At 41.1% G+C, this 26,736-nt stretch overlaps 1 protein-coding gene across 2 annotated transcripts in view; it reads right to left on the bottom strand.

Moving 5' to 3' along the window:
* Positions 1 to 26,736, bottom strand: part of SLC1A7 (solute carrier family 1 member 7) — a 291,573-nt gene that overhangs the window by 43,472 nt on the left and 221,365 nt on the right. Inside the window, exons 8-11 of one of the 2 annotated variants that reach the window (XM_053693458.1) lie at positions 25,261 to 25,429; positions 18,260 to 18,359; positions 11,390 to 11,623; positions 1,718 to 1,912 (exon numbers count right to left, since the gene is read on the bottom strand). In XM_053693458.1, the coding sequence (XP_053549433.1) occupies positions 1,718 to 1,912; positions 11,390 to 11,623; positions 18,260 to 18,359; positions 25,261 to 25,429 (698 nt within the window). The remainder of the gene's footprint in view (positions 1 to 1,717; positions 1,913 to 11,389; positions 11,624 to 18,259; positions 18,360 to 25,260; positions 25,430 to 26,736) is intronic. The other variant, XM_053693457.1, reaches the window with a different exon arrangement.

The following is a 26,736-nucleotide window of genomic DNA, read 5'->3' as shown; positions in this document are numbered from 1 at the left end:
ATAAAAAAAATATGAATTAACCCCTAACAGTAAAACTCCACACCCACCCAACCCCCCAAAATAAAAATGACCTAACTCTAAAAAATTTTTAAAAGGACCTTAAAAGGGCAATCAGCCCCCCCCCCCCAAAAAAATAAACTAACACTAACCCCAAAAAATGTACTTACCATTCCTGAAGTCATAACATCCATTTTCTTCCAGGTGGAGCAAAATCTTCATCAAGGCAGCGAAGATCTACTTCCAGGGCAGGACCATCTTCCATCTTCATCCCAGTGGCGCGGAAGCCGGGCATCCGACGTGGAGGGTTCTCTTCATGCGATTGTCCGCCGCACACTTAAGATTGAATGCAAGGTACCCGCTTTATATTGGGGTACCTTGCATTCCTATTGGCTGAAAATTTCAAATCAGCCAAAAGGATGAGGGCTACTTAAATCCTATTGGCTGTTCAAATTAGGATTAGGGGTTAATAGTTTAAATAGGTAGATTGCGATGTGGGGGGATGGCGGTTTAGAGGTTAATACATTTTAATATTAGTTGTGATGTGGGGGAATGGTGAATATAGGGATTTTGACGTGTCAGGTTCATTTTTGGGAGGCGGGTTAGACTTTTACGGGTGATTAAACATTTGTTTTTAATTTTTCTTAGGCATCAACAGTTCATAAACTGTCGTAAGTCACTGGTGACTCCAGAAATTACTATTTCCGTACATTTCTGAACGTCACCAGTTTATCCGACTTACAGCAGTTGCACTGAAACCTATGCCGTATATGTAATATAGACCCTGAAGTTAGTGCGCATTGGACTTTTGCTCGAGCACTACATTTTTATTTTAACTTGTAATACGCATGCTAACCCGTGTTATTTTACTTTGAGAGCAGATAGCGCTCTCAATGGGAATGTGAACTTTCTGGAAATATTGCTGACTGGCTTTAGGTTTACTTCTCCATTAAATATTTTTTCTATAATTCTCTTTAAAGAATCATACAATCCATAATGATTCCCACTGTAACATAATAACATACTAGATGGGAAGTTGAAAGAAGACAAAATCCATCAAGTTTAACCTATACAGATCCTACCTGAATTAAAACTGAACTTACATTAATAGAATAAGACAAGACCACTTGACACAAAGCATCATATCCCTGAATTCTGTTCTTAGCCAGACATGTATCATTAACTGCTTAGACTTCTGTCTATAATGTTTCTAGTTTCTTCATATAAGTCCCATGGCTCCTCAAGACCTTCCTAATACCATTACATATCACCTTCCCAATATCTTCACCTATTTCTCTATATAACACCTAACTATAAATCCTCCTATTGCTTCATATTACTCTAGCCTATAGCACCTCCTATTGCACTATACGACCAGTCTATTTAATGTCTCTTATCGCTCTATATAATCCTCCCTATATTATATATATATATATATGTGTGTTTCTCAGGAGTATCATAGCCAGTGCCTCACCAGCCTCTGACCTCCCTGCACGTCACTGATGCCCACTATTGCAACCTATAACTTCTCTCTATATCCCTCCTACTGCTCTATATGAATCATGCCCTACAATATGCCAGCACTATCAGATATTTATCTAAAACTAACAAATGCAACAGTTGAAAGCCAATACTCTTGTTTATGCTGTAAGCTCAAGAGCACAATTAAAACAATCAAGAGCTAAACTGTTTTATTAACTGAACCTTATCACCTACTCACCTAATTGTGATAATCTGTCCAAAGTCCAGCTCGTAGTTATTCACTTGGGCAATAAAAATGGCAGCCACTGCTTCATAAAGGGCTGTTCCATCCATGTTGATGGTGGCACCCACAGGCAATACAAAGCGGGCGATTCGCCGGTCTATGTGATTATTCTCAAGAAGGCACTTAAATGTTATTGGCAGAGTAGCAGAACTGGCGAGACATAGACAGAATAGGTTAGAGACACAGAGCGTCACCAGAACAGAACATATATTGGTCCAAGAACACATTTGTGGGTAAGATATATGTTAAACTGCAGGTATTCATTAAATGCGCAGATGGGTTTATATTCAGGGTAAAGGGAACTATTGTAAGACTCTGGGGCAAGTTTTTAAGCTGCAATAAGGATGTTGTAATCCCGGAGAGTAAATGTTCTAGCTCCACAACACAGAAAGTACTAAATCCTCAGCAGAGCCTGCAGTAATGCCACATAGGCACTTTACTAACCCTACAGGGAACATGTACAATCACAATCACAAGGGGCACTTCAGTAACACACAGCAAACAGAGCAGTGTGTTGTCTATTAGATCTTCATGCTAACCCTATATGATAAAACTCTTCCTGTATATTAAGTGGTCAAGTCGGAGGGTAGTAGGTTTAGGAGTAATTAGGTAAGTACTTATTTACAGAAAGTTTGTTTCATTAATGGAACAGACTTCCAGTAGAGGTGGTAAGGACAAATACTGTAAGGAAATACAAGAATTACACAAATAAATCCCCCCCAAAAATAAAAACACCCCCTAATCTAATACTAAACTACCAATAGCCCTTTTAGCTCTTTTACCTAAACAAATTACCAATTACCCCCTAACAGTAAAACCCCTCACCCACCAAACCCCCCAAAATAAAAAAACCTAAACTACCCATTGCCCCTAAAGAGGCATTTGTATGGGCATTGGCCTTATATGGGCAATCTGCTTTTTTCAGCCCAAAAAAACCTAATCTATTGGACCACCGCTGCTGAGGATCCAGCTCCGCGCCGCCTTTGCTCCAGATGAAGATAGAAGATGATGGACCCGCTAGGAACGGTGAGTACCTATTTGGGGCTTAGTGTTAGGATTTTTTTTCTCTTTTTTTTTAAGATTAGGGATTTAATGGGCTGGAAAATAGCTGATTGCCCTTTTAAGGGCAGTAAAAGAGCTAAATGCCCTTTTAAGGGCAATGCCCATACAAACGCCCCTTATGTTTTTTTTTAGTGTTATTTTTTTTTATTTTTTTTATTTTTTAATGTTATGGGGGATTTAATAATTTTTAAATGTAAAAGAGCTGTTTAACTTAGGCCAATGCCCTACAAAAGGCCCTTTTAAGGGCTATTGGTAGTTTAGGAGGTGTTTTTATTTGGGGGGGCTTTTTATTTTCATAGGGATTAGGTTTAATTTTTTTTATTTTTGATAATTTTGCTTATTTTTTGGTAATTTTTTAAGTTTTTGTAATTTAATGTTAGGTTTATTTAAGTGTAACTTAGTATTGGGTTTAATTTAGGAGGTGTTAGGTTAGGAGGCTTAGTAATTAAATTAGTTATTTGCATTGTGGGGGGTTGGCGGTTTAGGAGTTAATAGGTTAATTAGGTTTATTGCGATGTGGGGGTTTGTCGGTTTAGGGGTTAATAGGTTAACTAGGTTTGTCGTGATGTGGGGGTTTGTCGGTTTAGGGGTTAATAGGTTCATTAGGTTTATTGCAATGTGGGGGCTTGTCGGTTTAGGGGTTAATAGGTTCATTAGGTTTATTGCGATGTGGGGGTTTGTTGGTTTAGGGGTTAATAGGTCATTAGGTTTATTGCAATGTGGGGGGTTTGCGGTTAAGGGGTTAATATTTTAATTATGTTATTTGCGGATTAGGAGTTAATTACTTTATTATTTTGCAATGAGGGATTTTGCAGTTTTGGTGTTTGTTAAAGGGACACTGAACCCAAATTTTTTCATTAGTGATTCAGATAGAGCTTGCAATTTTAAGCAACTTTCTAATTTACTCCTATTATTAATTTTTCTTTGTTCTCTTGCTATCTTTATTTGAAAAAGAAGGCATCTAAGCTTCAGAACTCTGGACAGCACTTTTTTATTGGTGGATGAATTTATCTGCCAATCAGCAAGGACGACCCAGGTTGTTCACCAAAAATGGGCCGGTATCTAAACTTACATTCTTGCATTTCAAATAAAAATACCAAGAGAATGAAGAAAATTTGATAATAGGAGTAAATTAGAAAGTTGCTTAAAATTTCATGCTCTATCTGAATCACGAAAGAAAAAATTTGGGTTCAGTGTCCCTTTAATACTTTGTGCGGGAGGTTAGGTTATTTGTACTTATTGCTTGCGCGCGGTTGCGTTTTTTTTTTTTTTAAGGCTTCGGGTTTGCCTACTTTGCATCCAGGTGGATACCACCCTGCCATTTTCGGAATCCACCGGGATGCAGCTTCACTGCATCCAGGTTGATTCTTTTGGCTGCGCGCAGCCAACATTTCTTTGAGGATGCGTGCGCAACTGGCGACACCGACGGACACGTTACAAATGCGATTATAGTATATATATATACAGTTATCCTAAGAATTAATTAAAGCTTACACTTCACACAGAAACATGGGCAGTCTAGATTGGCCTTTTAGTTTGTATCTGACATATTTTTCTATGATAAGACAAGGTGAACATTTACTTAGCATTCATTAAAACTACCTGTCCTAGTTGGTTGTAAAATAATATCCCGCTGGGCACTGGTCACAGATTGTGCATGTGCCAATATTATTTAACCACTTGGGATCATGGGTGAGGATGTGTGTGTTCTGGGCTGTGCAATACCTGCAGGATGTGTGTGTTCTGGGCTGTGCAATACCTGCAGGATGTGTGTGTTCTGGGCTGTGCAATACCTGCAGGATGTGTGTGTTCTGGGCCGTGCAATACCTGCAGGATGTGTGTGTTCTGGGCAGTGCAATACCTGCAGGATGTGTGTGTTCTGGGTTGTGCAATACCTGCAGGATGTGTGTGTTCTGGGCAGTGCAATACCTGCAGGATGTGTGTGTTCTTGGCAGTGTAACAGCTGCAGGAAGTGTGTTCTTGGCAGTGTAACACCTGCAGGAAAAGTGCGTTCTTGGCAGTGTATCACCTGCAGAATGAGTGTGTTCTTGTCAGTGTAACACCTGCAGGATGTGTGTGTTCTGGGCAGTGCAATACCTGCAGAACACATCCTGCAATACCTGCAGGAAGTGTGTGTTCTGGGCTGTGCAATACCTGCAGGATGTGTGTGTTCTGGGCAGTGCAATACCTGCAGGATGTGTGTGTTCTGGGCTGTGCAATACCTGCAGGATGTGTGTGTTCTGGGCAGTGCAATACCTGCAGGATGTGTGTGTTCTGGGCTGTGCAATACCTGCAGGATGTGTGTGTTCTGGGCAGTGCAATACCTGCAGGATGTGTGTGTTCTGGGCAGTGCAATACCTGTAGGATGTGTGTGTTCTGGGCTGTGCAATACCTGCAGGATGTGTGTGTTCTGGGCAGTGCAATACCTGCAGGATGTGTGTGTTCTGGGCTGTGCAATACCTGCAGGATGTGTGTGTTCTGGGCAGTGCAATACCTGCAGGATGTGTGTGTGTTCTGGGCAGTGCAATACCTGCAGAATGTGTGTGTTCTGGGCTGTGCAATACCTGCAGGATGTGTGTGTTCTGGGCAGTGCAATACCTGCAGGATGTGTGTGTTCTGGGCAGTGCAATACCTGCAGGATGTGTGTGTTCTGGGCTGTGCAATACCTGCAGGATGTGTGTGTTCTGGGCTGTGCAATACCTGCAGGATGTGTGTGTTCTGGGCAGTGCAATACCTGCAGGATGTGTGTGTTCTGGGCTGTGCAATACCTGCAGGATGTGTGTGTTCTGGGCAGTGCAATACCTGCAGGATGTGTGTGTTCTGGGCAGTGCAATACCTGCAGGATGTGTGTGTTCTGGGCTGTGCAATACCTGCAGGATGTGTGTGTTCTGGGCAGTGCAATACCTGCAGGATGTGTGTGTTCTGGGCAGTGCAATACCTGCAGGATGTGTGTGTTCTGGGCAGTGCAATACCTGCAGGATGTGTGTGTTCTGGGCTGTGCAATACCTGCAGGATGTGTGTGTTCTGGGCAGTGCAATACCTGCAGGATGTGTGTGTTCTGGGCAGTGCAATACCTGCAGGATGTGTGTGTTCTGGGTTGCTTGTGCAATACCTGCAGGATGTTTGTGTGTTCTGGGCAGAGCAATACCTGCAGGATGTGTGTGTTCTGGGCTGTGCAATACCTGCAGGATGTGTGTGTTCTGGGCAGTGCAATACCTGCAGGATGTGTGTGTTCTGGGCAGTGCAATACCTGCAGGATGTGTGTGTTATGGGCTGTGCAATACCTGCAGGATGTGTGTGTTCTGGGCAGTGCAATACCTGCAGGATGTGTGTGTTCTGGGCTGTGCAATACCTGCAGGATGTGTGTGTTCTGGGCAGTGCAATACCTGCAGAATGTGTGTGTTCTGGGCAGTGCAATACCTGCAGGATGTGTGTGTTCTGGGCTGTGCAATACCTGCAGGATGTGTGTGTTCTGGGCAGTGCAATACCTGCAGGATGTGTGTGTTCTGGGCAGTGCAATACCTGCAGAATGTGTGTGTTCTGGGCAGTGAAATGCCTGCAGTATGTGTGTGTTCTGGGCTGTGCAATACCTGCAGGGTGTGTGTGTTCTGGGCAGTGCAATACCTGCAGGATGTGTGTGTTCTGGGCAGTGCAATACCTGCAGGATGTGTTTGTTCTGGGCAGTGCAATACCTGCAGGATGTGTGTGTTCTTGGCAGTGTAACAGCTGCAGGATAAGTGTGTTCTTGGCAGTGTAACACCTGCAGGAAAAGTGTGTTCTTGGCAGTGTATCACCTGCAGAATGAGTGTGTTCTTGTCAGTGTAACACCTGCAGGATGTGTGTGTTCTGGGCAGTGCAATACCTGCAGGATGTGTGTGTTCTGGGCTGTGTAATACCTGCAGGGTGTGTGTGTTCTGGGCAGTGCAATACCTGCAGGATGTGTGTGTTCTGGGCAGTGCAATACCTGCAGGATAAGTGTGTTCTTGGCAGTGTATCACGTGCAGGACGCATGTGTTCTTGGCAGTGTAACACCTGCAGGATAAGTGTGTTCTTGGCAGTGTATCACGTGCAGGACGCATGTGTTCTTGGCAGTGTAACACCTGTAGGATGCGTGTGTTCTTGGCAGTGTTAAACCTGCAGGAAAAGTGTGTTCTTGGCAGTGTATCACCTGCAGAATGAGTGTGTTCTTGGCAGTGTAACACCCGCAGGATGCATGTGTTCTTGGCAGTGTAACACCTGCAGAATGTGTGTGTTATTGGCAGTGTAATACCTGCAGGATGTGTGTTTTCTTGGCAGTGTAATACCTGCAGAATGTGTGTGTTATTGGCAGTGTAATACCTGCAGAATGTGTGTGTTATTGGCAGTGTAATACCTGCAGGATGTGTGTTATTGGCAGTGTAATACCTGCAGGATGCGGATTTTCTTGGCAGTGTAACACCTGCAGGATGTGTGTGTTATCGGCAGTGTAAGGCTTCGGGTTTGCCTACTTTGCATCCAGGTGGATACCACCCTGCCATTTTCGGAATCCACCGGGATGCAGCTTCACTGCATCCAGGTTGATTCTTTTGGCTGCGCGCAGCCAACATTTCTTTGAGGATGCGTGCGCAACTGGCGACACCGACGGACTCGTTACAAATGCGATTATAGTATATATATATATATACAGTTATCCTAAGAATTAATTAAAGCTTACACTTCACACAGAAACATGGGCAGTCTAGATTGGCCTTTTAGTTTGTATCTGACATATTTTTCTATGATAAGACAAGGTGAACATTTACTTAGCATTCATTAAAACTACCTGTCCTAGTTGGTTGTAAAATAATATCCCGCTGGGCACTGGTCACAGATTGTGCATGTGCCAATATTATTTAACCACTTGGGATCATGGGTGAGGATGTGTGTGTTCTGGGCTGTGCAATACCTGCAGGAGGTGTGTTTTCTGGGTTGTGCAATACCTGCAGGATGTGTGTGTTCTGGGCTGTGCAATACCTGCAGGATGTGTGTGTTCTGGGTTGTGCAATACCTGCAGGATGTGTGTGTTCTGGGCAGTGCAATACCTGCAGGATGTGTGTGTTCTGGGCTGTGCAATACCTGCAGGATGTGTGTGTTCTGGGCAGTGCAATACCTGCAGGATGTGTGTGTTCTGGGTTGTGCAATACCTGCAGGATGTGTGTGTTCTGGGCAGTGCAATACCTGCAGGATGTGTGTGTTCTGGGCTGTGCAATACCTGCAGGAAGTGTGTGTTCTGGGCTGTGCAATACCTGCAGGATGTGTGTGTTCTGGGCAGTGCAATACCTGCAGGATGTGTGTGTTCTGGGCTGTGCAATACCTGCAGGATGTGTGTGTTCTGGGCAGTGCAATACCTGTAGGATGTGTGTGTTCTGGGCTGTGCAATACCTGCAGGATGTGTGTGTTCTGGGCAGTGCAATACCTGCAGGATGTGTGTGTTCTGGGCAGTGCAAAACCTGCAGGATGTGTGTGTTCTGGGCAGTGCAATACCTGCAGGATGTGTGTGTTCTGGGCAGTGCAATACCTGCAGGATGTGTGTGTGTTCTGGGCAGTGCAATACCTGCAGGATGTGTGTGTTCTGGGCAGTGCAATACCTGCAGGATGTGTGTGTTCTGGGCTGTGCAATACCTGCAGGATGTGTGTGTTCTGGGCAGTGCAATACCTGCAGGATGTGTGTGTTCTGGGCAGTGCAATACCTGCAGGATGTGTGTGTTCTGGGTTGTGCAATACCTGCAGGATGTGTGTGTGTTCTGGGCAGAGCAATACCTGCAGGATGTGTGTGTTCTGGGCTGTGCAATACCTGCAGGATGTGTGTGTTCTGGGCAGTGCAATACCTGCAGGATGGGTGTGTTCTGGGCAGTGCAATACCTGCAGGATGTGTGTGTTATGGGCTGTGCAATACCTGCAGGATGTGTGTGTTCTGGGCAGTGCAATACCTGCAGGATGTGTGTGTTCTGGGCTGTGCAATACCTGCAGGATGTGTGTGTTCTGGGCAGTGCAATACCTGCAGAATGTGTGTGTTCTGGGCAGTGCAATACCTGCAGGATGTGTGTGTTCTGGGCAGTGCAATACCTGCAGAATGTGTGTGTTCTGGGCAGTGCAATGCCTGCAGTATGTGTGTGTTCTGGGCTGTGCAATACCTGCAGGGTGTGTGTGTTCTGGGCAGTGCAATACCTGCAGGATGTGTGTGTTTTGGGCAGTGCAATACCTGCAGGATGTGTTTGTTCTGGGCAGTGCAATACCTGCAGGATGTGTGTGTTCTTGGCTGTTGAACAGCTGCAGGATAAGTGTGTTCTTGGCAGTGTAACACCTGCAGGAAAAGTGTGTTCTTGGCAGTGTATCACCTGCAGAATGAGTGTGTTCTTGTCAGTGTAACACCTGCAGGATGTGTGTGTTCTGGGCAGTGCAATACCTGCAGGATGTGTGTGTTCTGGGCTGTGTAATACCTGAAGGGTGTGTGTGTTCTGGGCAGTGCAATACCTGCAGGATGTGTGTGTTCTGGGCAGTGCAATACCTGCAGGATAAGTGTGTTCTTGGCAGTGTATCACGTGCAGGATGCATGTGTTCTTGGCAGTGTAACACCTGCAGGATAAGTGTGTTCTTGGCAGTGTATCACGTGCAGGACGCATGTGTTCTTGGCAGTGTAACACCTGTAGGATGCGTGTGTTCTTGGCAGTGTAAAACCTGCAGGCAAAGTGTGTTCTTGGCAGTGTATCACCTGCAGAATGAGTGTGTTCTTGGCAGTGTAACACCCGCAGGATGCATGTGTTCTTGGCAGTGTAACACCTGCAGAATGTGTGTGTTATTGGCAGTGTAATACCTGCAGGATGTGTGTTTTCTTGGCAGTGTCACACCTGCAGAATGTGTGTGTTATTGGCAGTGTAATACCTGCAGAATGTGTGTGTTATTGGCAGTGTAATACCTGCAGGATGCGGATTTTCTTGGCAGTGTAACACCTGCAGGATGTGTGTGTTATTGGCAGTGTAATACCTGCAGGATGTGTGTGTTATTGGCAGTGTAACACCTGCAGGATGTGTGTGTTATTGGCAGTGTAATACCTGAAGGATGTGTGTGTTCTTGGCAGTGTAACACCTGCAGGATGTGTGTGTTATTGGCAGTGTAACACATGCAGGATGTGTGTGCTCTGGGCTGTGCAATACCTACAGGATGTGTGTGTTCTGGGCAGTGCAATACCTGGAGGATGCGTGTGTTCTTGGCAGTGTAACACCTGCAGGATAAGTGTGTTCTTGGCAGTGTATCACGTGCAGGACGCATGTGTTCTTGGCAGTGTAACACCTGTAGGATGCGTGTGTTCTTGGCAGTGTAACACCTGCAGGAAAAGTGTGTTCTTTGCAGTGTATCACCTGCAGAATGAGTGTGTTCTTGGCAGTTTAACACCCGCAGGATGCGTGTGTTCTTGGCAGTGTAACACCTGCAGAATGTGTGTGTTATTGGCAGTGTAATGCCTGCAGGATGTGTGTTATTGGCAGTGTAATACCTGCAGGATGTGTGTTTTCTTGGCAGTGTAACACCTGCAGAATGTGTGTGTTATTGGCAGTGTAATACCTGCAGAATGTGTGTGTTATTGGCAGTGTAACACCTGCAGGATGTGTGTGTTCTTGGCAGTGTAACACCTGCAGGATGTGTGTGTTCTTGGCAGTGTAACACCTGCAGGATGTGTGTGTTATTGGCAGTGTAACACCTGCAGGATGTGTGTGTTATTGGCAGTGTAATACCTGCAGGATGTGTGTGTTCTTGGCAGTGTAACACGTGCAGGATGTGTGTGTTCTTGGCAGTGTAATACCTGCAGGATGTGTGTGTTCTTGGCAGTGTAATATCTGCAGGATGTGTGTGTTCTTGGCACTGTAACACCTGCAGGATGCGTGTGTGCTTGGCAGTATAACACCTGCAGGATGTGTGTGTGCTTGGCAGTGTAATACCTACAGGATGTGAGTGTTTTTGTCAGTGTAACACCTGCAGGATGTGTGTGTGCTTGGCAGTGTAACACCTGCAGGATGTGTGTGTGCTTGGCAGTGTAACACCTACAGGATGTGTGTGTGCTTGGCAGTGTAACACCTGCAGGATGTGTGTGTGCTTGGCAGTGTAACACCTGCAGGATGTGTGTGTGCTTGGCAGTGTAACACCTGCAGGATGTGTGTGTTCTTGGCAGTGTAACACCTGCAGGATGTGTGTGTTCTTGGCAGTGTAACACCTGCAGGATGTGTGTGTTCTCGGCAGTGTAATACCTGCAGGATGTGTGTGTTCTTGGCAGTGTAACACCTGCAGGATGTGTGTGTGCTTTGCAGTGTAACACCTGCAGGATGTGTGTGTTCTTGGAAGTGTAATACCTGCAGGATGTGAGTGTGCTTTGCAGTGTACCACCTGCAGGATGTGTGTGTTCTTGGCAGTGTAATACCTGCAGGATGTGTGTGTTCTTGGCAGTGTAACACCTGCAGGATGTGTGTGTGCTTTGCAGTGTAACACCTGCAGGATGTGTGTGTTCTTGGCAGTGTAATACCTGCAGGATGTGAGTGTTGTTGGCAGTGTAGTTACCTGGAGGATGTGGCCAGAGCTATAAGCAGAGCCTGCAGAACCCCTCTGATGAATACAATGGGATTCTTCTTAGTTATTAACAGGTACATGAGGGGGAGGATAAAGAGTCCGTGCACAATCAGGCCACACACCACAGTAATGGCGTAAAAGCCTAGCTTTTTTCCGATAGCCGTGGGATCATCCATTTCAAGGATCTTTCCAGCAATGAGGAAAACTATGCCAAATGGGAAATACCTGTCAGAAAAGGAGACTGAGATTAATTATTTTTACTTTAATTATGTTAACAAAAAGACTCAATCTGCAGCTAAGTCATTTTATACAAAACCGTGTCCAGCCTAAGATCCAGGAACCCTCAGCTTTGTTCTATCATTTTCCCTTTCCCAATGTGCATAATACTTGGGTTGGGACCATTATCATTGTTACTGGGGCTACTGATTGCAAGCATCTCATTATTGACCTCCTCCTAGTGGTGGGAAATATATCCCATATATTATGGAGGATTGTGGGCCATCATAATTTTACATAACAAATTAAACTTTCATGATTCAGATAGGGCATGTAATTTTAAACAACTTTCCAATTTACTTTTATCATCAAATATGCTTTGTTCTCTTGGTATTCTTAGTTGAACGCAAAACCTAGGTAGGCTCATATGCTAATTTCTAAGCCTGTGAAGGCTGCCTCTAATATCAGTGCATTGTGACAGTTTTTCACAGCTGGACAGTGCTATTTCAAGTGTGCCATATAGATAACATTGTGTTCACTTCCGTGGAGTTACCTAGGAGTGAGCACTGATTGGCTAAAATGCAAGTCTGTCAAAAGAACTGAGATAAGGAGGCAGTCTGCAGAGGCTTAGATACAAGGTAATCACAGAGGTAAAAAGTATATTAATATAACTGTTCGTTATGTAAAACTGGTGAATTTGTAATAAAGGGATTTTCTATCTTTTTTAACAACAAAAATGTTGAAGTAGACTGTCCCTTTAAGTAAAGCCAACAAATTGGGCAGTTAAAGTTCACTATTTATTTGCCTCTTTTTCCTGTAATTTACATCTGAAAGTTGTGCTATTTCTACTCACAGTGCATATGCAATGAACAAAAGGGAGCACAGGTGTAAAAAAAGATTTGTTAAATCATTGTATAATGCACTATTGCTTGTATATAGTTAAAGACAGCTCCAGAGCAGCAATGCACTATGGGAGTTAGCTGACGACATCTGGTGAGCCAATGACAAGAGGCATATGTGTGCAGCCACCAACCAGCAGCTAACACTCAGTAGTGCATTGCAACTCCTGAGACTACCTAGATATGCTTTGCAACAAATGATGCCAAGAGAACAAAGCAAATTTGATAACAGAACCAAATTGAAAAATCTCTTAAAATTGCATGTTTTATCTGAAACATGAAAGCTTCATTTTGATTTTCAAGTATTTAAAGGGACACTGAACCCAAATTTTTTCTTTCGTGATTCAGATAGAGCATAACATTGTAAGCATCTTTCTAATTTACTCCTATTATCAATTTTTCTTCATTCTCTTTCTATCTTTATTTGAAAAAGAAGGCATCTAAGCTTTGTTCTTGGTTCAGGACTCTGGACAGCACTTTTTAAATGGTGGATGAATGTATCCACCAATCAGCAAGGACAACCCAGGTTGTTCACCAAAAATGGTCCGGCATCTAAACTTACATTCTTGCATTTCAAATAAAGATACCAAGAAAATGAAGACAATTTGATAATAGGAGTAAATTAGAAAGTTGGTTAAAATTGCATGCTCTATCTGAATCACGAAAGAAAATAATTGGGTTCAGTGTCCCTTTAAGGAAATTAAAATACGTACTTGCTTAATGTAAAAGAGGAATTTTTGGAAAAAAAAAAAAAAAAAAAAAGAGGAATTTTTGTTGTTGTTTTCTTTCATAAAGGTGGTGAGAGTCCATGAGCTTTTATTCCGGGGAATTCCACTCCTGACCACTAGGAGGAGGAAAGATTCCCAAAACTCCAAGAACCCTTAAAAACCCCTCCCACCTTACTGGAAACTAGTCTTATCTTTGCCTCTGCAGGAAGGTGAAGAATGGAGGTGCTCCAGATGCTCTTCTGTTAGAGGGATCCTAGGCCTGTGTCACGGGTTTTGCGGGGAACAGTCCCTAGCCTCCTCCTGTTGGATCCTCATTACTCCCTATATACATAGATCCGCTGCTGTCATGCGTAAAGAACTGGATTGGCTGTCTACTGGGAGCAGCATTGTTCTGCAAAGTCCAGTAGTGTGGTTGCCTGCTACCTAGGGGATTCAACTCAGAATTTGACATTATCAACTATTGGCAACATTGAAGTTTGCAAATGTTAGATTTATTCTGATGCATGGAGTGTACTATGCATAAATGGGTGTATATATGTGCATATATGTGCTTGTATATATTTACAGGGAGTGCAGAATTATTAGGCAAATTAGTATTTTGACCACATCATCCTCTTTATGCATGTTGTCTTACTCCAAGCTGTATAGGCTCGAAAGCATAATACCAATTAAGCATATTAGGTGATGTGCATCTCTGTAATGAGAAGGGGTGTGGTCTAATGACATCAACACCCTATATCAGGTGTGCATAACTATTAGGCAACTTCCTTTCCTTTGGCAAAATGGGTCAAAAGAAGGACTTGACAGGCTCAGAAAAGTCAAAAATAGTGAGATATCTTGCAGAGGGATGCAGCACTCTTAAAATTGCAAAGCTTCTGAAGCGTGATCATCGAACAATCAAGCGTTTCATTCAAAATAGTCAACAGGGTCGCAAGAAACATGTGGAAAAACCAAGGCGCAAAATAACTGCCCATGAACTGAGAAAAGTCAAGCGTGCAGCTGCCAAGATGCCACTTGCCACCAGTTTGGCCATATTTCAGAGCTGCAACATCACTGGAGTGCCCAAAAGCACAAGGTGTGCAATACTCAGAGACATGGCCAAGGTAAGAAAGGCTGAAAGACGACCACCACTGAACAAGACACACAAGCTGAAACGTCAAGACTGGGCCAAGAAATATCTCAAGACTGATTTTTCTAAGGTTTTATGGACTGATGAAATGAGAATGAGTCTTGATGGGCCAGATGGATGGGCCCGTGGCTGGATTGGTAAAGGGCAGAGAGCTGCAGTCCGACTCAGACACCAGCAAGGTGGAGGTGGAGTACTGGTTTGGGCTGGTATCATCAAAGATGAGCTTGTGGGGCCTTTTCGGGTTGAGGATGGAGTCAAGCTCAACTCCCAGTCCTACTGCCAGTTTCTGGAAGACACCTTCTTCAAGCAGTAGTACAGGAAGAAGTCTGCATCCTTCAAGAAAAACATGATTTTCATGCAGGACAATGCTCCATCACACGCGTCCAAGTACTCCACAGCGTGGCTGGCAAGAAAGGGTATAAAAGAAGAAAATCTAATGACATGGCCTCCTTGTTCACCTGATCTGAACCCCATTGAGAACCTGTGGTCCATCATCAAATGTGAGATTTACAAGGAGGGAAAACAGTACACCTCTCTGAACAGTGTCTGGGAGGCTGTGGTTGCTGCTGCACGCAATGTTGATGGTGAACAGATCAAAACACTGACAGAATCCATGGATGGCAGGCTTTTGAGTGTCCTTGCAAAGAAAGGTGGCTATATTGGTCACTGATTTGTTTTTGTTTTGTTTTTGAATGTCAGAAATGTATATTTGTGAATGTTGAGATGTTATATTGGTTTCACTGGTAAAAATAAATAATTGAAATGGGTATATATTTGTGTTTTGTTAAGTTGCCTAATAATTATGCACAGTAATAGTCACCTGCACACACAGATATCCCCCTAAAATAGCTATAACTAAAAACAAACTAAAAACTACTTCCAAAACTATTCAGCTTTGATATTAATGAGTTTTTTGGGTTCATTGAGAAGATGGTTGTTGTTCAATAATAAAATGAATCCTCAAAAATACAACTTGCCTAATAATTCTGCACTCCCTGTATATATATGCTCGTGTACACTTATGAGTATGCTTGTATCCATTCACCATACAGGGGGCACCAGCATATATTATTTATGATATAATATTTAAACACTCCTATGTGTATTATACTGTCTTACTCTAACCATCCCTTGTTCCATGGCTTAGAATTTTGATTAAGTGTGTATTTTTAAACACACTATAATTCTTTGTCATTTAAATTGTTTTTATCCTCACACATCAATATTCTTTATTTACTATTATTTAAGGTTATTTGTGAATTGATAATATTTAAATTTAGTATCAACCTAAGTGAGAAATTTATGACAAGTCATTTGTTTGGTAGTTTTTTTTCCGCTTATGTATCCACAAGTTAAATATATGTATATATTTCTCTCTAAGGGTTAAACGCTGGGAGTCATTTTTCTTTTACCACCTCCTTAGGGAGGAGTTAGGGGTTTTAAATAGTTTGCACCTACACAGGTGTAACATGTCTATGACTACAGCCAGTGAGGCTGAAACCGGTCAGACCTATTTTTGATACTCCCATCTGTTTACTGGAGTCTGCCATTTTTGTTATTTCTATTTTTAATATGTTCTAATAAACTCGTTTTTTATCAAACAGCACCTTGGTGTCTTGCTACAACTACTTTGGAACTCTTTTTGCTATGCCTATTTGGTAAGTATGGGGTTTATTTGTTGGTACTCACTTAGCCTATAGGATATTAGTAGGTACAGTTGGGATTGTACATCATAGCCAGGGGAATATATATATGTTTTTAGTTACTGGAATTGGACTACAGAAATCTTTATATAAATCTACACCCTATGCTCTATTAGCACGTCGGATTTTGCAAGCACGTTAAGTATAGTTTTGCGCTTGACAGCTTATTATTTCTTTTATATGTAGCTCTCTGTGTTTTGGGTTTTTGCGCACATTATTTGTCTTTGCTCTTGTCGGCTTGTTTTGTGCCTTGCCTGTTAGCGCACTTCGGTTAGTTTGCACGCGTTTGTATCAAGTTTCTTTACTGCTCTGATCTTTAGCATGATTCGGTTTCACACGTGTATTCTATTTATTTTGCGCACCTGTACGTTTGATCATCTTATCCTGGTTCTTAGCTTTAGTTTTTCCTCGTAGCCCTGTTTCGGGTAGGTACTCATCTTCACCACTGCTGGTTGGATGCTAAACGCTCCTTCACCTGCTTTAACCATATTTTATTGGGGGGGAGGAGTTTTTCTATTCTAACCTTTTGCTTCTTCTGAAGCAGCTTTTGGTAGGAAAGGCAGTGGTTTCTGGAAATTAATTATTGTTGTGTAGATATATCATGTTTTGCAGCATATATAAAAATAATATTTTTTTTGTATAAAGAGGAGTAAGAAAAATAATAATAAAGTTGAAAGTAATTTTTCTTATCCTGCTCTTATTACTTGTGGACCCCACAGCTTTGGTATTAGTTTTCCAGGAGTAATGGTTTGTGGACTCTCATCACCTTTATGAGAGAAAACTTAATTTGTGCTTTTCTGATAAATTAATTTCTTTCATGGTCCACAAGACCACACCCATTTTTATTAGATTTTTTTTATTGTACTTTTTTTCTGGAGGCGGTTCATGCATGCACCTCTTTTTTCCTGCTCTTGTCCTTTCCTACCTTTCTTCTTCTCTTTGCTTAGCTATTCATCAGGTTAGTTTCCAGTAAGGTGGGAAGGTTTTTTAAGGCCTCCTGGATTTTTGGGAATCATTGCCTCCTCCTAATGGTCAGGAGTGGAATTCCAATGAGTAATGGCTCATGGACTCTCACCACCATGAAAGAAACAAATTTATCAGGTAAGCGTAAATGAAAAAAACATTTTTATGCTTTTGGGATGTTTCAATATCCAGCAATATGGTATTTGCTTTTATAAGCCTGAAAGCAGTCTCTAATACTTTAGCAGTTTTAGCAACATCTTTCATGGGCAATAATAGCATGTTTATACAGTGCTCTTCCATATTCATAATATGTTTTTCTTCTGAGCTGAATGTCCCTTTAAGCACAGTACAGGTTGTCTCTATATATCTACACCACACTGAGTTCACTGTACAGTGACATCAATATAGTGTACAGGGGCATTAAAGCATGACATCACTGTGAGGTCACAGTGATGTCACATCAGCAGGGCATATGGGTAAAAAAAAAAAGCAGTTTAAAGACACCATCAAGATGTCAGAATGATGTCACACAGCACTGTAGAAAAATATATTAATGGCATTACCATAAGGTCAGAATGATGACACAGTTCAGTGCATTTAAACACCAGTTTGGCTATACTGTCTTTGATCCATATGTTCCAGTAAACGCGTTTGAATGTACTGTGCTGTTGGAGTCAGTTTTTGGTTTGTGCAGTGACCTTGTCCAAATTTGCACAGTTGAAAGACATTGGTTGCTGGAAATTGTTGTCACAGAATGGTGTTACATCAGTAGTGCAAAGGAAGACATTACAAAATGACAACACAAAAAACTCTGAATGATGTCACATCAGTAGTGCACAAGAAGATATTACAAAATGACATTCAGTAGTAAACTCAGAATGCTGTCACTCCAGTAGTGCACAGGAAGACATTACAAAATGGCATCACAATAAACTCAGAATGATGTCACACCAGTATTACACAGGGAGATATTACAAAATGACTTCACAATAAGATTAGAAAGAGGTAATGTTGTACTGTCACCCTATACACTACTGATGTGACATCATTCTGAGTTTATAGTGATGTCATTGTTTAACATATCCGTGTGCACTACTGATGTGACATCATTCTGAGTTTATAATGATCTCAGTTTGTAACATATCCGTGTGCACTACTGGTTTGACATCACACATCTCACACACAAACTTACAAAGGAGAACGGCATTAAACTCAGCACTTACCAAACAGCTACAGCCACAATTTTCATGACGGACTCGTTCAAGCACTGGCAGAAACTTACAAGAGGAACCCCACTGGTCCCCATACGCCCCAGCATTATACCTGCAAGACGCAGACGTTTACAAATGTCATCTTGCAATAGGTGTGACATTCACTTCACTGAGAGACTATAAGCTTTTCATAAATCACAGGGAACATTGTGCCCAGCTGACTTCTTAGTCTAGGTGTATTTCTTGTGCTACATAAGTCTATCCTTCTCTCATACACCTATCTACATGTCTATCCTTCTCTCATACACCTATCTACATGTGTATCCTTCTCTCATACACCTATCTACATGTATATCCTTCTCTCATACACCTATCTACATGTATATCCTTCTCTCATACACCTATCTACATGTGTATCCTTCTCTCATACACCTATCTACATGTATATCCTTCTCTCATACACCTATCTACATGTGTATACTTCTCTCATGCACCTATCTACATGTGTATCTTTCTCTAATGCACCTATCTACATGTATATCCTTCTCTCATACACCTATCTACATGTATATCCTTCTCTCATACACCTATCTACATGTGTATCCTTCTCTCAATACACCTATCTACATGTGTATCCTTCTCTCATGCACCTATCTACATGTCTATCCTTCGCTCATGCATCTATCTACATGTCTATCCTTCGCTCATGCATCTATCTACATGTCTATCCTTCTCTCATGCACCTATCTACATGTGTATCCTTCTCTCATACACCTATCTACATGTGTATCTTTCTCTCATGCATCTATCTACACATGTATCCTTCTCTCATGCACCTATCTACATGTGTATCCTTCTCTCATGCATCTATCTACATGTCTATCCTCTCATGCACCTATCTACATGTGTATCCTTCTCTCATGCATCTATCTACATGTCTATCCTTCTCTCATGAATCTATCTACATGTCTATCCTTCTATCATGCATCTATCTACATGTGTATCCTTCTCTTACATGTGTATCCTTCTATCATGCACCTATCTACATGTGTATCCTTCTCTCATGCATCTATCTACATGTCTATCCTCTCATGCACCTATCTACATGTCTATCCTTCTCTCATGCACCTATCTACATGTGTATCCTTCTCTCATGCATCTATCTACATGTCTATCCTCTCATGCACCTATCTACATGTCTATCCTTCTCTCATGCACCTATCTACATGTCTATCCTTCTCTCATGCACCTATCTACATGTGTATCCTTCTCTCATGCATCTATCTACATGTCTATCCTCTCATGCACCTATCTACATGTCTATCCTTCTCTCATGCACCTATCTACATGTGTATCCTTCTCTCATGCACCTATCTACATGTCTATCCTTCTCTCATGCACCTATCTACATGTGTATCCTTCTCTCATGCATCTATCTACATGTGTATCCTTCTCTCATGCATCTATCTACATGTGTATCCTTCTCTCATGCATCTATCTACATGTGTATCCTTCTCTTACATGTGTATCCTTCTATCATGCACCTATCTACATGTCTATCCTTCTCTCATGCACCTATCTACATGTGTATCCTTCTCTCATGCATCTATCTACATGTGTAGCCTTCTCTCATGCACCTATCTACAAGTCTATCCTTCTCACATGCACCTATCTACATGTGTATCCTTCTCTAATGCACCTATCTACATGTGTATCCTTCTCTCATGCACCTATCTACATGTTTATCCTTTTCTCATGTACCTATCTACATGTATATCATTCTCTCATGCACCTATCTACATGTATATCCTTCTCTCATGCACCTATCTACATGTATATCCTTCTCTCATGCACCTATCTACATGTATATGCTTCTCTCATGCACCTATCTACATGTGTATCCTTCTCTCATGCACCTATCTACATGTATATCCTTCTCTCATGCACCTATCTACATGAGTATCCTTCACTCATGCACCTATCTACACGTTTATCCTTCTCTCATGCACCTATCTACATGTGTATCCTTCTCTCATGCACCTATCTACATGTCTATCCTTCTCTCATGCACCTATCTACATGTGTATCCTTCTCTCATGCATCTATCTACATGTATATCCTTCTCTCATGCACCTATATACACGTGTATCCTTCTCTCATGCATCTATCTAAACGTGTATCCTTCTCTCATGCACCGAAAGAAACATGACATCTTATGAGGTTATGTTTCCTTTAGCTTATTATTCATTGTGTATTATTAAAGTACTATAAGTCCAGGAACTGATTTATATTTCAGACAGCCACAAGGCCTCCACTGCACCACCTCTCTTAGCAACTATGTACCAGATCTGAAGCAAACCTATCTATATATCTTTATCTATATATCTATCTATCTATCTGTCTGTCTGTCTGTATATCTATGTCTGTCTGTTGAATATCTATATATCTACATCTATCTATCAGCTAGATTACAAGTGAAATACTATTTAATGCTCCCACACAAACGATAACTGAACTAGAAGTAAGCTTTTTGAGCGTGTTGGGTTGTGTTCATATTATGGAGTTGAAAGTAAACTGTTTTCGCTCACACTAACGTGAAACGCATAAAAAGCCAAATTTAGAATATCGTGCATAAAATAACCTAATCCCCCATAGAATTTAATAGAACAAAAAAGTGGAAAAAAGCACCCTACTCACGTGCAAACCCGATCGCATATTCTCAAGTGTGCTAACCTGACATGAATATATTAATAATTCACATTCCAATGTTCTGCCCTTAGCAGAATATGTTCTATTTATTAATTTATAATATACATATTTCTACATATATCTGTGTTTTTTGTTGCACAAATATATATATATATATATATATATATATATATATATATATATATATATATAATGTATATACAGTGGGGCAAAAAAGTATTTAGTCAGCCACCAATTGTGCAAGTTCTCCCACTTAAGAAGATGAGAGAGGCCTGTAATTTTTATCATAGGTATACCTCAACTATGAGAGACAAAATGTGGAAACAAATCCAGACAATCACATTGTCTGATTTGGAAAGAATTTATTTGCAAATTATGGTGGAAAATAAGTATTTGGTCAATATCTAAAGTTCATCTCAATACTTTGTTATATATCCTTTGTTGGCAATGACAGAGGTCAAACATTTTCTGTAAGTCTTCACAAGGTTGTCACACACTGTTGCTGGTATGTTGGCCCATTCCTGCATGCAGATCTCCTCTAGAGCAGTGATGTTTTGGGGCTGTCGCTGGGCAACACGGACTTTCAACTCCCTCCAAAGGTTTTCTATGGGGTTGAGATCTGGAGACTGGCTAGGCCACTCCAGGACCTTGAAATGCTCCTTACGAAGCCACTCCTTCGTTGCCCGGGCGGTGTGGTTGGGATCATTGTCATGCTGAAAGACCCAGCCACGTTTCATCTTCAATGCCCTTGCAGATGGAAGGAGGTTTGCACTCAAAATCTCATGATACATGGCCCCATTCATTCTTTCATGTACACGGATCAGTCGTCCTATTCCATTTGCAGAGAAACAGTCCCAAAGCATGATGTTGCCACCCCCATGCTTCACAGTAGGTATGGTGTTCTTTGGTTGCAACTCAGCATTCTCTCTCCTCCAAACACAACGAGTTGTGTTTCTACCAAACAGATCTACTTTGGTTTCATCTGACCATATGACATTCTCCCAATCCGCTTCTGGATCATCCAAAGGCTCTCTAGCATACTTCAGTCGGGCCCGGACATGTACTGGCTTAAGCATGGGGACACATCTGGCACTGCAGGATCTGAGTCCCTGGCGGCGTAGTGTGTTACTGATGGTAGCCTTTGTTACGTTGGTCCCAGCTCTCTGCAGGTCATTCACTAGGTCCACCCGTGTGGTTCTGGGATGTTTGTTCACCATTCTTGTGATCATTTTACCCCACGGGTGAGATCTTGCGTGGAGCCCCAGATCAAGGGAGATTATCAGTGGTCTTGTATGTCTTCCATTTTCTAATTATTGCTCCCACAGTTGATTTCTTCACACCAAGCTGCTTGCCTATTGCAGATTCAGTCTTCCCAGCCTGGTGCAGGTCTACAATTTTGTTTCTGTTGTCCTTCGACAGCCATTTGGTCTTCACCATAGTGGAGTTTGGAGTGTGACTGTTTGAAGTTGTGGACAGGTGTCTTTTATACTGATAACAAGTTCAAACAGGTGCCATTAATACAGGTAATGAGTGGAGGACAGAAGAGCCTCTTAAAGAAGAAGATACAGGTCTGTGAGAGCCAGAAATCTTGCTTGTTTTTAGGTGACCAAATACAGTACTTATTTTCCACCATAATATGTAAATAAATTCTTTCCAAATCAGACAATGTGATTGTCTGGATTTGTTTCCACATTTTGTCTCTCATAGTTGAGGTATACCTATGATGAAAATTACACGCCTCTCTCATCTTCTTAAGTGGGAGAACTTGCACAATTGGTGGCTGACTAAATACTGTTTTGCCCCACTGTATGTATGTATATATATATATATATATATATATATATATATATATATATATACATGATTATATATAGGTATAGATATATATATATATATATATATATATATATATATATATATATATATATAGGACTATCTACTAAGAAATACATATAACATATTCTGCTATGTGCAGAACATTGGAATATTTAAATATTTACAGTAAATACACAGTATAACACTATTAAATAATGAATATTGCATAAATATGCGTTTACATGTTTTCATCTACTTAACTGCAAAGGGCTCCAATGCACTTATATGTCTATGTATGTGTACATATGTATATGTATATGTGGTTATATGTGTAAACTGTATATGTCTGTAAATATATATATATATATATATATATACACATATAACCACATAAATACATATGTACACACATATAAATAAATATATCTTTAGATATGTATGTCTCTTTATGTTAAAGCCCTTTGCTTTTTTAACACCTGAAATCTCATATCTTTCATCCCTATAACATTTTTTGTGCAATATTTTTTTTTAATAATGTTTATTAGATGGTGTTATTATGAGTGTAACTGTACTTTTACATGTATTTTTTATGTGATTTTTAACACTTTTTTGTTTTGGAAAAACAATTAACCAGAGCTAACCTGACGCGTGTTAACTTTAATTGCGCTCAAGCGATCACGTTTACTTTCAGCTTGTAATATGAGCGGAGAACCCGATACCCGCAAACAGACGCAATAAACCCCTCATAGCTCGCTCTTAACTGTTAACACGACACTCATAATCTGGCCCTATATCTGTCTGCCTATATCTGTCTATCTGTCGGTATCTATCTATCTATCTAACTATCTATCTATCCATCTACACACATACATCATTCTCTGAAAAATTCATGGAAAACTTGTTGGTATCTTAAAAGTTTTAAGTTTGACTTTTTGAATATATAGCTAGACACATTTCCAAGATATTGAACCTTTTAAACATACATCTTGATGTTAATTTCTGATAGAATATGTTTACTAATAAAGTCATTTGATTGTACAGGAAAATATTACAAAATGACATCACCACAAGGTCAGAATGATGTCACGTCAGTAGTGTACAGGGAAACTTTACAAAATGACATCACCACAAGCTCAGAATGATGTCACTTCAGTAGTGTACAGGGAGACATTACAAAATGACATCCCCACAAGCTCAGAATGACGTCAGTAGTGTACAGGGAAACATTTGAAAATGAGATCACAACATGTTCAGAATGATGTCAGATCAGTAGTTTACAGGGAAACATTACAAAATGACATTACTACAAGGTCAGAATGATGTCCCCTCAGTAGTGTACAGGGAAACATTACAAAATGACATCACAGAAGTTCAGAATGATGTCACATCAGTAGTGTACATGGATGCATTACAAAATGACTGCACCACAAGGTCTAAATGATGTCACATCAGTAGTCTACATGGAGACATAACAAAATTACATCACCACAAGGTAAGAATGATGTTGTGTTATTAGTGTACAGGGAGACATTACACAATGACATCACCACAAGGTAAGAATGATGTTGTGTTATTAGTGTATAGGGAGGCATTACAAAATTACATCACCACAAGCACAGAATGATGTCAAGTCAGTAGTTTACAGCCAAGAAACGTTACACAATTACATCACCACAAGCTCAGAATGTCATATTAGTAGTGTACAGGTAAACACTACAAAATGACATCACCACAAGCCCAGAATGATGTTACGTCAGTAGTGCACAAGGAGACATAACAAAATTACATCACCACAGGCTCAGAATGATGTCACTTCAGTAGTGCACAAGGAGACATTATAAAATTACGTCACCACAAACTCAGAATGATGTCACATCAGTAGTGAAACTTTGGAGATCAAATTACCAAATAACAGTGAAAATACAGTGATTTAACTAACACAATGAAGGGATGTAATGCAAGGTTTTGAAGTGTGATGTCAGAACTATGACATAAAAATACATTTTCATATTCCCATATTTCCACTGGACATATACTCCACCAACCCTTGGTTCTTGTTTATTCCTTGGATGTGCAACTTACATAAACACATACATTACTAATTGTGGAACCCAATGTACATGTTCTTCATGTTAGTGATGACAGACAACAGCCCCAAATATTGCACACAAAATAGCCAAAACATCTCTAACTGCTGTCTTATCTTTACTTCTCTTGGTAAGTGGGTTGTAAGATGTAGTTTTCAGGGTAAGTATCAATGTACAGTGTTGTCTAACTAGCTTGGTGATGCATTATTAGTTTCTATGATGATGTGGTGCTATCTCTGAATGAGTATCTACTGAAGCAAACAGAACCGACTCGATTTGTACGTTTTAGGGTTTTGGGTCTTTATTTTACCCCTTGTACAGTATAATAGAGCTGAGAGGTCCATTGTTTCTATTATCATATGTGACCACCGTTATCCATGATGTAAAAGGTGATGACTTTACCCATGGTGGCAGAGAAGATAACAATTCCCAGCACGTTCATGCCCTCACTGGTTCCTGGTTCTGATTTGTAGGTGATATCTGGGGAGGGAGTGATATCCAGGGCAAAGTTCTGGATGTGTGAACCATTCTCATCTTGAATGCCGTAAATAAGAATACGGTGTGTGATGGCCTCAGAGGAAGATGACTTTCCAGCCTTTACAACCGGTACATTCTTTGTGCGATACTGAAGTAAAAAACATGGTGGATTCCGTTACTATAAATCTATGTTACACGTTAAGCAGTATATTATAGGAACAGGGGCAGTAGGGTACTCAGTCCATTGGTTTGCTGAGTGGACCAAGACTATTGTCAGTAATTGAAGATAAGCTAATTGATTTAGTAGCAAGGGAACAAGATAATTAGGGTAACTCAGGTGCAGAAAAGTTGAGTCAAAGGCATTGGTAGAGCGAAATTATAGAAAAATGGATCTATTTAGATATGTGAAGTGAAAGGGAAGAACAATTTGAATAAGGGAAAGGTGTGGGTATCTATCCGCAGATTGTTGGAGAGGGGGGAATTTCTATTGTAAGTAAAAGGATAAAAGGCAGGTGCTTTCAGAGGACACATGTAAGCATCAGGATGTTGTGGGAATAAGGTGCAGCTGGCTTGTACCAGACACAACTCGGGAGCATAAACCATGAAAGGAAGAAAAAAAGCTTTTGTGATGTTTCTAAAATTGCCATTAAACACACTCACTGGAGGATCAGAGCCATAAGCATTCTGTGTATTTATTTTAAAAAAAGAACTTCTAAATAAACACACTGGGCATGTTTTCCTGGGAGCATAAATTGTTTTAACCTGATTTCCATATCTCACCCTCCCTTCTCTCATCCCCTATGGCAGAGCTTTCCAAACTTTTCATTTTGGTGACACACTTTTTAGACCTACATCATTTTGCGACACAGTAATTCAGTTGTACTATCAAACAGGAGGTTAAACTAACTTGTTTTAAGAGATACAGACACATACATAAATTATATAATAACAAAATGTATTTACAAGTAATAGTGTGTAAGTGCAAGAATAAAAAAACGTTTAATAACACCAATAGCTACTTACTATTTTAATGGGATGTATGAGGTTGATGGGATGAACACAGTTTATGAATATTTGGTGGAATATTAGACACTCGCATTTTTAAGCTTCCCCTTCCTATCCATATATCAAGAGCAGGAGCAGCAATGCACTACTGGGAGCTAGTTGCAAAAAAACCCCACTGACTTCTGACTTCAGCTCAGCGTTTAAGCTGCCGCCCTCAGAGCTTGGTGAGTGTGATTGACTACTGCCTGCGCTGCAAACACACTGCTGTCCCACTCACTGGCTACACATGCAGTCATGAGCCAATTAAGGAGACTACACATGCAGTCAGGAGCCAATGTGCCGCCAAAGCCACCAATGGGAATAGTTTCAGTTCCCACTGAGCTGTGCCAATAGGTT

This window comes from Bombina bombina, chromosome 10, assembly GCF_027579735.1.
Source record: "Bombina bombina isolate aBomBom1 chromosome 10, aBomBom1.pri, whole genome shotgun sequence".
In the NCBI taxonomy this organism is placed as follows: Eukaryota; Metazoa; Chordata; class Amphibia; order Anura; family Bombinatoridae; genus Bombina; species Bombina bombina.
Note: the sequence above shows the minus strand (reverse complement) of the source record. Positions and strands in the feature narration are given on the sequence as shown.